General features: G+C 26.0%; 1 protein-coding gene across 11 annotated transcripts; it reads left to right on the top strand.

The window, feature by feature from the left end:
• Nucleotides 1–904: 904 nt before the first annotated feature.
• LOC122857586 (disks large homolog 5-like) lies at nucleotides 905–12920 on the top strand. Of its 11 annotated transcripts, XM_044159890.1 has the most exons (13): nucleotides 912–1074; nucleotides 2211–2397; nucleotides 2875–2892; nucleotides 3132–3270; nucleotides 4018–4387; nucleotides 4457–4876; nucleotides 4951–6969; nucleotides 7072–7414; nucleotides 7991–8251; nucleotides 8614–10049; nucleotides 10136–10355; nucleotides 10438–10510; nucleotides 10584–12920. In XM_044159890.1, the coding sequence occupies exons 2-13, from the start codon at nucleotides 2355–2357 to the stop codon at nucleotides 10615–10617; spliced, it is 5376 nt and encodes a 1791-aa protein (XP_044015825.1). In that variant the 5' UTR covers nucleotides 912–1074; nucleotides 2211–2354; the 3' UTR covers nucleotides 10618–12920. The 11 variants fall into 11 exon arrangements, with proteins under 11 accessions (XP_044015769.1, XP_044015776.1, XP_044015825.1 ...); XM_044159880.1 differs by having other exon boundaries at nucleotides 4951–7414; XM_044159848.1 differs by having other exon boundaries at nucleotides 7072–8251.
• Nucleotides 12921–13757: the final 837 nt, after the last annotated feature.

Consider the following 13757-nt stretch of genomic DNA (forward strand, 5'->3'; position numbering starts at 1 on the left):
TGTACAAATATTATTAAAAAAAATTATTGTCAATTGGTCGGAGTCACTGTAACGACAACAATATTATACTTAAAAAATAATTTAGAAAAGAAAAAACCATTGGAAATGAAAATTATATAGAATTAAAAAAAAAAAGTTGCAATAAAAATGTTTGAAAAAAATAAATAATTATATACGTATTATTTAAAAACAAAACGAATAACATTTTTAATAAATTAGTTATTGTAAACAAACCTAAAATAAAATTAAAATATATAAGAAGGAATAAAGGAAGAGAATTAAATATTATATATAGAAAAAATTATTTTTCCATAAATAAATATTTTAAAAAAGATAAATAAATTGAAAAAAAATATTTATATTTTATATTTTTATATTGGATGAGCAACCAGCAATTCTAATATAAATTTGACAAAATCAATCGAAACCACCAAGAGTATTTCGAACAAATTTAAACCAAATAAACAAGTAGAAAAAAAAATAAGAAGTTTGATACATGAATGAGCTAACGAAGAAGAAAAAAACAGTAAATAGTTTTTTGTATTATTAAAAATTAATTATATCCTTATCATGCTTAATTCACTAGCTCAAAATAATATACTCCAAATAAATAAATAACAATCTGTATACTTGTGAAAAAAATAACAATAAAATTTATGATTTGTCAAAATAATTTATAAAAGAAACATCCATTTAATTTAATATTTAATTAACCTTTGATTAATAATTTATTTCCTTAATTTTCCCTCATAAGCTTTTATTTAAATAAAAAAAAAGAAACTGCCGCATTTTTTTAAAACAAACAGTGCCATCTTTTGATGAAAAAAAAAAATTATACACGACAATTAATGACGTCATAAAAGCACCTCTGGCGACATTTAAAAATACTTTTTTTTTTAACAACAATATTTATATGTGTATGTGCTGTGAGTGCGTGTGTGTGTGTTGGTTGTCGACTGTGTCGACGATAAATGTTTATTACCGAAGTAGTGTGAAACTGTGAATATCGGTCTTCGCAGTGCTTCGCAATAGCGAATGAAAAATGGCTAATTGTCAGGCTCAATTGTTAAACAGGTGAGGCCGCATATAAACTTGATAAAATTTCAACGAAAAAGAAAAAAAAAAAAACAAACCCAAATTATCAACAATACCACGATGACATTTCTTCAACAATAATAAATGTTTAAAAAGTGACAGTGTATTTTAATAATACTCCACATATAAACCATCAGTGTTGGAGTTAATATTTATTATAAAAATTAAAATACAAATACATGTATACACTTTTGTAATAAATATATATTAATCAAGATTAATAGATAGTGAACAAGTTAAATAGATATCAAAGATAGTGATTTAAAAAAAATAACAAAATAAATAAAAAGAAACAAAAAATAAGATAAAAATAATAATGAGATATATTATCAGTAGCAACTTCATCGACATGACAATTGATAATAAAATGATAACAAGATAATTTAAGATATCAATAAATAAATTAAATGGAGTAAAATATAAAATTAATATTAAACAATTAATTAATATCAATAATATATTAATAAATATATTTTTTTTGGAGTAAAGAAATCATTTTTTCTTCTTTTTTATTCTTTAAATAAAAAAAAAAAAATCAAGTTTGATGTTTAAAACTTGTGTGTATACACAGAGAGACACATCATCATATAATATTAAAAAGTATGAGAAAGATGGGAAATATATATATTTCGAAAATATACTAGCCATTTGGAAAACATAAGCCTTTTAATTTTTTTTTTTTTAGTTTCTCACTCAACGTTAGGCTACATCCAAGTTGTGACCTGTATGATCCAGGAAAATACACCTGGGATTTCATACGAAATTCACCTGTGTCTACCAAAAAAAAAAAGAAAAATAAATAAATAAAGAAAGATAAAAAAAACTACAGTCATTCATTTAAAGTTGTCATTTTTATAATATATTTAAAAATGATTATAATTAATGTAAGATTAATTTTTATATTAATTATTATCATTAGTATATAATTTATTAATTATATTTTTGATAAGTAATTTTAATTTTCATTACGATAAAAAAAAAAGAGAGAGGAATACAAAATAATAAAAAGAAATGTCATCGTGTGATTATTGTTTAAATGTTTTGATTTAAGTGCTAATTATTGTGAGTAAAATAATTGAGTGAATAATTTTTGCTAATGATTGATTTATTTTCAGGATAATAATTATTTACATGTAGCTGAATAAATGAATAATAAATAAATTATTTTTTAAAAAACTACTGTTGATTTAAAAATATACTCAATGAGGACAAATAAAGGCCAGGTGTGATTAGCCAGGTTGGCAACGAGACACAGTGGCATGGCTTCTGGTGCATCATCTCTGGACAGCGTTGATAGCAGTGGTATGTCATTTTTAATTTTTTAATATTTAACAATATATATTTTAATGTTATTATTAAAAAAAAAAAAATATTATAAATCATTTTAACTTGATTCAACTTGATGACTAATAAAAAAGATGATTTTTTAAATTTATTTATTATTGTATTTTTTTTAAAAAATGAAATTTATTATAAATAATATATATAAAAACACAAAGAAGCACTGGTGCTTACATGCGTGACCTGGGAGTTTCTTTTCTAGGTGAAAGCTAGACTTACAAGAGATTCATTTCTCTTTCAGTAAACTACTAATATTCTCAAAGCTAACTTGAATTTATTATTATAATAATTTTTAATAAACAAATAAATGTAAATTATTTAATTTAAAAATATATATATATCAAGTTTAAAAATAAACTAATAATAAAATAACATTAATAAGCTAATTTTTAATATAATTTTTTGTAAACTTGTAATTATTGTTAATAATTTTTCCAGATGGAACATCCAACATGGGTAAGAACACAATAACACAAGTCAAATAAAAATATATACCTATATTTTTTTATTCCACAACACACACGTTTTGTTTTTATTTATTTATTTATTTTTTCTACCTGAGTGTATGTAAAGTTATCATTTGTCGTAATTTCTCATTCTTATCAGTTCCTGGTTATATGTTTTTATTTAACTCTTTTTTTTTTTTTTGTTTGTTCATTTTTATTTTTGTATTATTTATTATTGTCGTACTGTAGAACGGGATAGTGGTGGATACGGCAGTGTTGGAAGTCCAGTTGGTGGTTCCGAGTGTCGTAGTGATTATGATGGTTCGCAATGCGATCAAACGCTGGAACTTCAATTACTGAGACATCAACATTCAGATACTGTTAGACGGTTTGTTTGTTTGTGTTTTTTCTTTTGTTTTTTTTTTTTCATTATTTTCATTGAGTTTAATTCTATTATTATATATTCAATCATCAAATAATCCTTGCTCCATATATATTAAATTAAACTACATGGTTTGCCTATTGATTAAACCCTATGACCTAATTTTTAACCTAGTTATAAAACTGTTATTATTTTATATACAATACATATATGCATTATTATTTATTTTTTTTTTTTATCCTTCAATAACAACAGCTAATCTTGAACACCTCTTATCCCGAGACGTGTCACCAAGTTTTCCGCATGCATAACATGCAAACTCATATATGAAGAGCAATTTTATGCCAACCCAGATGGCTAAACCGTTGAATCGAGAGATATTGATTCTCTTTTCTACATTGTTTCAATTTATTATTTTTATTTTTTATATACACATATATATATTTTTTTTTTTTTTTTCACAACGAAAATAGACTTTTAATTCGATATACCTGTCGCAGCGTAAAGAAAAAATGAGGATGATATCTATCTATGTATATAAAACGAAAAAAAAAAATTATAAATAAAAAAAATAATATGCAAATAGAAACAGATTTAATTGAAAAAAATATCAAAAGCAAAATAATTGAAAAACTTTTAGTTGACTGACTCTGCATTTAAAAAATAAAATAAAATAAACCAACAATTTATTGATTGTTATATATTATATAAATTGAAAATAACAATGATAATATTTTTGTTTAAAATATACAGGTGTGATTTTGCTCCTTGTAGATGTGAGCATACAATAAATGAATTGGAATATTATCGTGGACAACACATGGTAGCAATGAATCAACTAGAAGCAACATCACAAGAAACATCCGCATTACGTGGAAAATATAGTGATTTAATAAACGATAAACAACGTTTAGAACGTGAAGTACAATCATTACAAAAAGAAATAAATGAATTTCGTAATCAAAATCAAGAGGTACTTGTTACCGATACAAATGATGCCGAAACAATGACACATCTTTATAAATCAGCAATAAAAAAATATGAAGTTGTTAAAGAAGAATATGATTCACTTAGAAAACGTTATGATGATTTAATTGCTGGTCATTCATCAGCAGTTAACAAGGTAAATAATAATAGTTGTATTTATTTATAATTATAATAAGAATAACAATAATATTGATTTTATTAATAGCTTGAACTTGCTGAAGAAGAAGTAACAAGATTAAAAAAACAATATGATGATATTGTACAAGAACGTAATAGTGCATTTAGAGAAAGAAATGGTTTAAAACAACAATGTACTGCAGCTTTACGTGAATGGGATATTGCATTACGTGAAAGAAATGAATATCGTGAAGCATTATCAAAAGTACAACAACAACATGAAGAAGCTGTTAAAGAAATTAATCAAGCAATGATGTTACGTATGAAAGCAAGTAAAGATATGAAACGTTTAACTGAAGAAAGAAATGCAGCATTACAAGAATATAGTTTAATAATGGGTGAACGTGATACTGTACATAAAGAAATGGAAAAACTTGGTGATGATTTACAACAAGCATATTCTAGAATAACACATTTAGAAAATCAAAATAAACAAATTAATGATGAGGTAAGTATTAAAAAATTTTAGAATAATTATATCATAGTGATATTATTTATTTATGTAAAATTATTTTTATATAGAAAAAAACATTGTCATATCAAACTGAAACATTAAGACGTGAAATATCATCAGCTCTTAATGATCGTGATGAAGCACTTAAAGAATGTAATAAATTACGTCTTAAATTTGGTGATTATACTGAATGTACATCACGTGATTATAAAAATCATATTGAATTACATTCATATAATCATGAATGTGGTGATGTTACAAATAAAGAAGCTGAACGTGAAACAAATACACGTGATTATGAAAAACGTAAAAAAGAAAGAATGGATGATTTAGATCAAGCAAATTTAGAATTAGATAAATTACGTAAAATAGTTGATACATTACAATTTCAATTGGATGAAGCAATACCAGATGCTGAAGTATCAAAAAGACGTCGTGATTGGGCATTTAGTGAACGTGATAAAGTTGTACTTGAACGTGAATCAATAAGATCATTATGTGATACATTACGACAAGAAAGAGATCGTGCTGTTAGTGAATTAGCTGGTGCATTAAGAGATTCAGATGATATTAAAAAACAAAAAAATGAAGCATTAAAAGAATTGAAAAATTTACGTGAAATGATAAAATGTAATAATGATTTTAATTCATTGCGTCAATATCAATATGGTTATAATGAAAATGATGTTACTGAATGGGATTTATTAACAATACATATTGATTTAACAAGATTATATCAAGAATCAAATGATTTTGGTTTTTTATTAGTTGGTGGACGTGATGATCCACATTATCCAAATGATACGGGTATTTATGTTGCTCAAATTAATCCAGGTAGTTCACTTGATGGTAAGTTACGTATTAATGATTGTATATTACGCGTAAATAATATTGATTGTACCTCAGTAACAACACGTATGATATTAGAAACATTACGTTCATCAAATGTTGGTACAGCATCATTGACAATTAGAAGACGTAGATGTACAAGTAAATTTTTACGTACAACACAATTATCAATTGGTAATATATCACATGGTATAACACTTGAACTTGGTATTTATATATCAAAATTATCACCAGGTAGTTTATCAGCTAAAAATGGTAATCTTGCTGTTGGTGATAGAGTATTAAATATTAATGGTAAACCAATGGATAATGTTGGATCATTACATGAAGCTGTATCAATATTAAATGATAATACAATTGATGTATTAACAATAACAACATTAAAAGGTATACCACCATTACCTTTATTATCAAATAATGATACAACAACAACAACGACAATGACAACAACAACAACAACAACATCATCTTCATTATCATCATCACCAATACAATTTAATTCAGATAATAATAAACAAAAAATGGTTAATAATTATTCACAAACAGAACAAGAAAGAATGATGCTCAAAGCAACATCTGATGATTATGAAAGACGTTATATTGCATCAAATATTGGTGATAGAAGTATATATAAAGTATCAAAATCTGTTAGTAGTGAAAAATCAAGTGGCATTAGTCATGCATGGGATAATATTAGAGAAAAAATTGATATTGTACGTGGTCGTCGTAATAGTAAAGATCGTGAAGATAAAAAAAAACGTAATCATAGAAATACAAGCCCAAATACATTTGAACAAGAACAAGATGCAATTGCTGAATTAGATTCAGTTATTGATAGTTATCATAAAAAGACAAATAACAATAATAATAATAATGGTGTATTAAAAAGAAGTAAAAGACGTGGTACAGCAACAACATTATCATCATTATCATCAACAACGTCATCATCATTAGCAGCCGGGGGAGCAACAACAACGACAGCAACAAGTGGTATTAGTGGTGGTTTAACAACATTATCAATTACAAATGATAATAATAAAATTGAAAAAAATGGTGGTACATGGCCAAAAACACGTGGTGGTGGTCCAATAATACAAAATGGTACCGGTACTATTATTTATCCAAGAAGAACAAAAGAACGACCACTATTAAGTGTACTACCAAATAATCCACCAAAATATGATAGTTTTGGTTATAATAAAATATCAAATCCAGTACCACTATCGTCATTTACAAATGTAAGCAATCGTCATACTGTTTATAAAGCAATGGAAACACCATTGCAAAATTTTAGTAAATTATTTGGACAAAAATCATTTATACCACAAATTCAATTTAAGGATATAGCTATGGAGAAAAAATCAGTTAATGATTTTGATACATCAGCAACATCGGCTACATCAACAACTGATGGACGTTCTGTTGGTAGTCATACACCATCAGAAACAAGTATTGATTATTCAATAATTAAATCGGGTAATATTGGTGAATATGGTCATACTAAACGACGTGTACAAAAACAACAACAACAACAATATAGTTCTGGCAGCAATGAATTGACAGCACAAGATTCATTACAACATAATCGTACACATTCACAATTATATCCGTCAGTTGCATCGTCATCATTATCATCGACAACAACAACAACAGCAATAAATCAACCGAGACAACAATTGGCTGGTAATTTTTCATTTCCCCCATTTACACATACGCATCCGCACCCACATCAGCATCAACAAATAACATTATCATCATCACGTTATCCATCACCATCATCACTACCGTCAGCACAATCTGGTGAATCAATTGGTTTACCTGATACACGTTCATATTGTTTTGAGCCAACCTATAATCCTTTAACCCAATTATGTGGTCATAATCATACACCATCAATGGATTTATATTATAATAAATCACGTATACCACATCATCCAGTTGGTGTTGCATATGATGTACCAACATCATATATACATGGTTATGAAGGTGGTACATTTCCACGTAAAAAAGAAAATCAAAGATTTCGTATACCATCAAATCCAAGTGTGACATCTAAAAATAGTGTTGGTAAATTATCAACTGGTTCAATTGAAAGAACATCTGATCGTGGTAGTCCAATGCCAACATTTCATGTTGAAGTATTAAGTCCTGGTACTGGTAGTGGTAATGGTGGTAATAATTCAGGTGGTGGTAATGTTAGATGTGGTAATAATAAACGTTTAAGTATGCCTGATTATTGTTATAATCAACCAACACCAGCACCCGGTGAATTAAGAAGAGTACATATTGATAAATCAGTTGAACCACTTGGTATACAAATATCATGCTTGAAAAGTGGTGGTGTATTTGTATCAACTGTTAGTGAGCATAGTTTGGCATCACAGGTTGGCTTACAAATTGGCGATCAATTACTTGAGGTCTGTGGTATTAATATGAGAAGCGCAACATATCAATTAGCTGCAAATGTACTTAGACAATGTGGTAATTCAATTACAATGTTGGTCCAGTATAGTCCAGATAGTAAGTATTTTATTTGTGTGTGTTTTTTTTTTTAATTCTAACAAAAAATTAATCCAAAGAGATATGCCAAACTACGACTAACAATGAAAAATACGTAAATATTATTTAAAGTTTCATTGTCATTTTGATGTTGTAAACATATTATATTGATGTTGTAATTTTTTTCTAATCACTGCATGATTAATGATAATTTAAAAAAAAAAAAAAAAACTTTAATCACTTTAATACATAGAAAGTAGTATTGAAAATAAAAAAAAAAAATTAGATATACTTGAATATTAAATTTAATAATTTTATTATTAAAAAAAAATTTGAGAACAAAAAAAAAAAAAAAAACTAATTCATTTGAATTTATTAATTAGAATACAACGAAACTGAAGGTTCAGGTTCATCAAGTTCATCAGAAGCTGGTGGTGAAGAGGCTGCAAGTCGTAGTGGTTCACCAACACCTTGCAATAGCCCAGAAGTACCACGTAAATCAACAATTGAAAATGATGAATCAACTGAACCAGAACGTGATACAACAAATACATTAATGCCACCAGTTATACGTGAACGTGAAGTACGTAGTTCAGCATCAATGGAAGTACGTGGTACACAAGAACGTGAACGTGAAATACGTAATTCAGCATCACTTGATATTAATATACGTAAACCTGAATTACGTAATTCAGCAACACTTGAAAGTATGAGAAATTCAATGACAATTGATTCATTACGTAGTGGTACATTAACACGTGGACAAATAAATCAAGCAATAACAACATTACAACGACAAAATGCAACAGTACGTAGTCCAACACAAGAAGAACAACAACAAAATCGTACAAAAATTCCACCAACAATTGAGCCACGTTATTTATTTATTGAAACACGTAAATGTTCAAATTTAGGTATATCATTAGTTGGTGGTAATGGTGTTGGTATATTTGTACATTCAGTACAATCTGGTTGTTTAGCTGAAGATGCTGGTTTATGTACTGGTGATAGAATACTTGAATATAATGGTGTTGATTTACGTCAAGCAACTGCTGAACAAGCAGCACTTGAATTAGCACGACCAGCTGATAAAGTAACACTAGTCGCTCAATATATGCCTGATCGTTATAATGAAGTTAAAGATAAACCAGGTGATAGTTTTTATGTTAAAGCAATGTTTGATCGTATTGGTGAAATTGGTGATAGTTTACAATTACGTTTTAATAAAGATGATATATTGTATGTTGATAATACAATGTTTAATGGTACACCTGGTCATTGGCGTGCATGGGTAGTTGATCAATCTGGTAGACGTCATCAATGTGGTATTATACCAAGTAAATTTAAAATTGAAGAAGAATTATTATTAAGAAGATCACTTGGTGATTTAGAAACAGATAATAGTAGAAGAGGTACAACAAGTGCTAGAAGAAGTTTTTTTAGACGTAAAAAACATCATAGATCATCAAGTAGAGATAGTAAAGATTTATCACAATTAACAAGTGTTAATATGGGATGGTACAGTGATAGTGGTACACTTAATGAAGATAATTTACCAGCAAGTTATCAAAGAGTTGAAAGACTTGATTATCCAACATTAAGACCAATATTAATTGTTGGACCATTAAATGAATGTGTTGCTACAAAATTATTACAAGAATTTCCAGGTGAATATATTAAATGTTTACCAGAAGCAATGCATTGTTCACAAGCAACACTTGATCAAGGCTTGAGAGATTCACTTTATGTTGATTATAGAAAAAAAGGAAGTTATTTTGAGTGTACTACTGTACAGGCTGTGAAAGATATTTGTGCTAAGGTAATTTATTTTTTCCTATTTTATTATTATTATCGTTATAATCATCAATAATAATAATAATATATATTTCATTAATTTATTTACAGAATTCACATTGTATTTTGGACATTTCAATTGCATCAATTGAACGACTTCATCGTCATCAAATATATCCAATTGTATTATTGATTAAATTTAAAAGTACTAAACAAATAAAAGAAGTCAAAGACTCAAGATATCCAAGTGACAAAATAAGTGCCAAAGCTGCTAAAGAAATGTATGAACATGCATTAAAATTGGAAACTGAATATAGGCAATTTATTTCCGGTAAGTTTATTTATTTATTTATTTGTTCGATTTTAATATCGTTTTATTATTTTTGATAATAAATTAAAATTGTTTTATTTAGCTGTGATCCCGGCAGAGGCTAATATGATTTATCTTTGTAATTCAATTAAAACTGAAGTTGATCAAGAGCAAAGGTAAAATAATAAAATTTTATTATTTTAATTTATATTTTATTTTTAAATAATTTTTTTTTTCTTTTTTAATTAGCAAAGCGTTATGGGTACCTCGAGGACCCACCTGACATCACCGGGGGGGTCCCCATAAGCCACAGTGGAAGTCAATTTAAATCCACCGGGGGATCCTTGCGTCTTACAAAACATCTCTACAACTGGAGACAACAATATCGTTCGTGTTTATAATTTTTTATATAAATTTTTATTTATTTATTTACATTTTATTTTATTTTTTAACGAAACACACTATTATATTGTTTGTCTTTTATTATTATTATTATTTCACGGTCATACTGTTATTTATTTATTTTAAATTTATTATTCAAATTTTATCTATCAACGTTCTATTTGTTTTTTTTTATTATTATATATATATATATATCTTTGAAAGAATTGAAAAAAAAATTTATTTTATAATAAAATGTTATGCAGCAAGTGAAGGAGAATAATTATCGGCGTATTTTTCCGATAATTTTTGAGCTTATAAAACAAAATGGGAACAGTTTTTAAAAAAATTACAAGACCGTAGAATAATAATCGTGGTAAGTCGCGGATTTCTTAGATACGAAAAATTAAATATTAATATTGAAACGTCGGTGGAGGATTTAAGGAATTGACAAACTGAGCTTTTTAAAATAGTCGAAGTAATTAATTTTAAATAATATTTTATTTCTTTAAAGAAATTTAATAAAAATATCAATGAGTTGAAAACTCAAAAATTTATTTTACGAAAAAAAATTTATAATAATAATTAAGAAAAAATATTTTCTTTATCTCGTACAATGATAAATTTATTTAAAAAATTAGGAAAAAAAAAAAAAATTGTTAAAATTTATATACGTCGTCTGGAAAACGAGAGTATTTCGTATGTTAATTAAATTATTGTTGAAATGAGATACTCAACAAAGCATTTGACGAAAAAAAAAAAAAATAATGTTTGAACATTAAATTAGTTTTATTATATAAATAAATTTGAGAATATTAAAAAAAAAATAATAAAAATAAAATGTTTTATTTTATAATCAGAGACAATATTAAGACGTAAGTTAATTTACTGAGACCAAAAATTAAGGGAATATACGAAAGCATAGGATTAACAATTAGATTTAAAAAAAAAAAAAAAAAAAAAGTTGAACATTTTATTGGCAGCACATAAGCAGTAGTAGTACTGCAAAAAATTAAAATAAAGTAAAACAAAAAAAAAGGAAGAAAAATAAAACGTGATAACTAAATATAATAATTGTAAAAAAAGAAAAAAAATATCAAGTGTGAAAATAGAAAGGCGCAAAAGAGACTTGTAAAAAAAAAATAAATAAATAAAAAATGAAAGGAAATACAATTTACAAAAAAAAACCGTGATTCCGATAATATTCTCAATCACATCACTGTGATAAATTTTTACTGCTTCAATATCATAAAAATCTTCCCAATTATTAATTATGATAATTATATTTTTATCCCGAAATGCAATAATTTTTTTGAAATATATTATTTCTCGCAATAAAAAAAAAAAAAGTAATAAACGTCATCAGATTGAACTGGTACTTTGGTTTTGAATAGACACTGTTGTTGAATTTGAATAAACTGATTGTTAAAATATTTCATTAAAAAAGCAAATAATATTTTCTATGCTTTTTATTTTATCTGTTGAAAAAATTAAAAATAAATTCAAGTGGAGGACGTGGTAATATTATGCATCTATAAGACAATAACTTCAATGCAAAATCGAGAATAATTGTTTATTTTTTTGGATCATTAATTGAATTTTTAGAATAAATCAAAGTAATTATTATTATTTTTACTAGCATTGAATTGATATTTAAATTTTGTTTGAATTAAGAATTAATTATTCTCGATTAAAATTGATTTATTGTCTCTAGTTGTTTAATGATAATTAGTAAAAAAAGAAAAATAATCATCAACAATTCCATTTAAAAAATGCACAGTAATAATAACCGTAAATAATAATTAATTAATCAGTATAAATAATAAAATGTTAATAATAAAAAATTGCCAATTTCTTCACACATATCACCACTTTTGCCGGCGAAAGTATTGTTGATAACAAAAAAAAAGAAAAAAAAAACATATTCTACGCATTTGTAGGCATTATCTTTCTCTGTCTGTCCAATATTCGTCCATGTATATAAAATGATGAAACATTTATTGATCATCATTTTTAAACTCAACTAATAAACTAATCAATCTATATACAAAAATATATATTAATCAACGACTATTTTTCATTACTGTAATAATTTTTTTTTTTGTTTTTTCAAATTGTTGGTTATCGAGAATATTATTCTCAAACAATCTTATCGCTCGCTCAAAATAAAACAGTTGTGCTTAGTCCCGTTGGACTAAATATATAGAAAAAAAAACAGTGTCTTCGCTCAGTAAAAAATTAATCGACTGTATTTAACTGTGGAGGAATTATAAAAAATAAAATAAAGAAAAATTATCCTGTGATTTACTACTATTTCACTGAATAAAAATATTTTTAAAATTGAAAATTCCGATGAAGAAATCAAGTCTTCAAAATATATGATAGTAGATTTTAAAAAAATTGTTAAAATTGAAATGTTATTGAATTGTTTAAAGGTAGATGAAATAATGACAGAAAAATCAGTAAAGTTTTAAAATCTCTCTTGTTGCCAAGGAATTTCTACTGCCCGAAAATTTTCTATAGAAATTAAATTTAATAATAATAATAATAATCATAAGAATTAATCTGTCGTATGCAGAATAAAAAAAAAATATGTTACAAAAATTTAAAAACGTAAAGCACAGTGACGATACCGATAATTATTAAAGAAAAACAAAACTCACATAATGGAATTGTTTTTTTAAAAATATATTAGATTTAAAAAAAACGGTAACGCTATTGGCACCGAGTACGGGGAAATTTTCCGGGGACATTTATACAGGTTACGGAAAAACGTTGTATGTGAAACACGTAAATGCCCCCGTATTTCCCCTTATCGGTGCCAATAACGATTTCGTAAAAAAATTTAAATGAAACAGTATTCAAACAAAAAAAAAAAATTGGTTGAGTGATCACTAACATCAACTATCTCTTAAAACTCTCAATGAAATAAAAGAAAAAATATAATGTTTAGAAAATTTCTCTATATATACAAATTCTGTTGAAGCTAATAATAAACAAAAAAAAACTATGAATAAATATTGAAAAACTTAATTGATTTTG

Source organism: Aphidius gifuensis, linkage group LG1 (assembly GCF_014905175.1).
Source record: "Aphidius gifuensis isolate YNYX2018 linkage group LG1, ASM1490517v1, whole genome shotgun sequence".
In the NCBI taxonomy this organism is placed as follows: Eukaryota; Metazoa; Arthropoda; class Insecta; order Hymenoptera; family Braconidae; genus Aphidius; species Aphidius gifuensis.

Bases quoted from the DNA above. Each gene is read 5' to 3' on its own strand.
- LOC122857586 (XM_044159834.1), top strand. From the start codon at position 2,355: ATGGCTTCTGGTGCATCATCTCTGGACAGCGTTGATAGCAGTG. The intron at 4,877-4,950 runs GTAAGTATTAAA...ATTTTTATATAG, and splicing joins ATAAACAAATTAATGATGAG to AAAAAAACATTGTCATATCA. The intron at 10,356-10,437 runs GTAAGTTTATTT...TGTTTTATTTAG, and splicing joins ATATAGGCAATTTATTTCCG to CTGTGATCCCGGCAGAGGCT.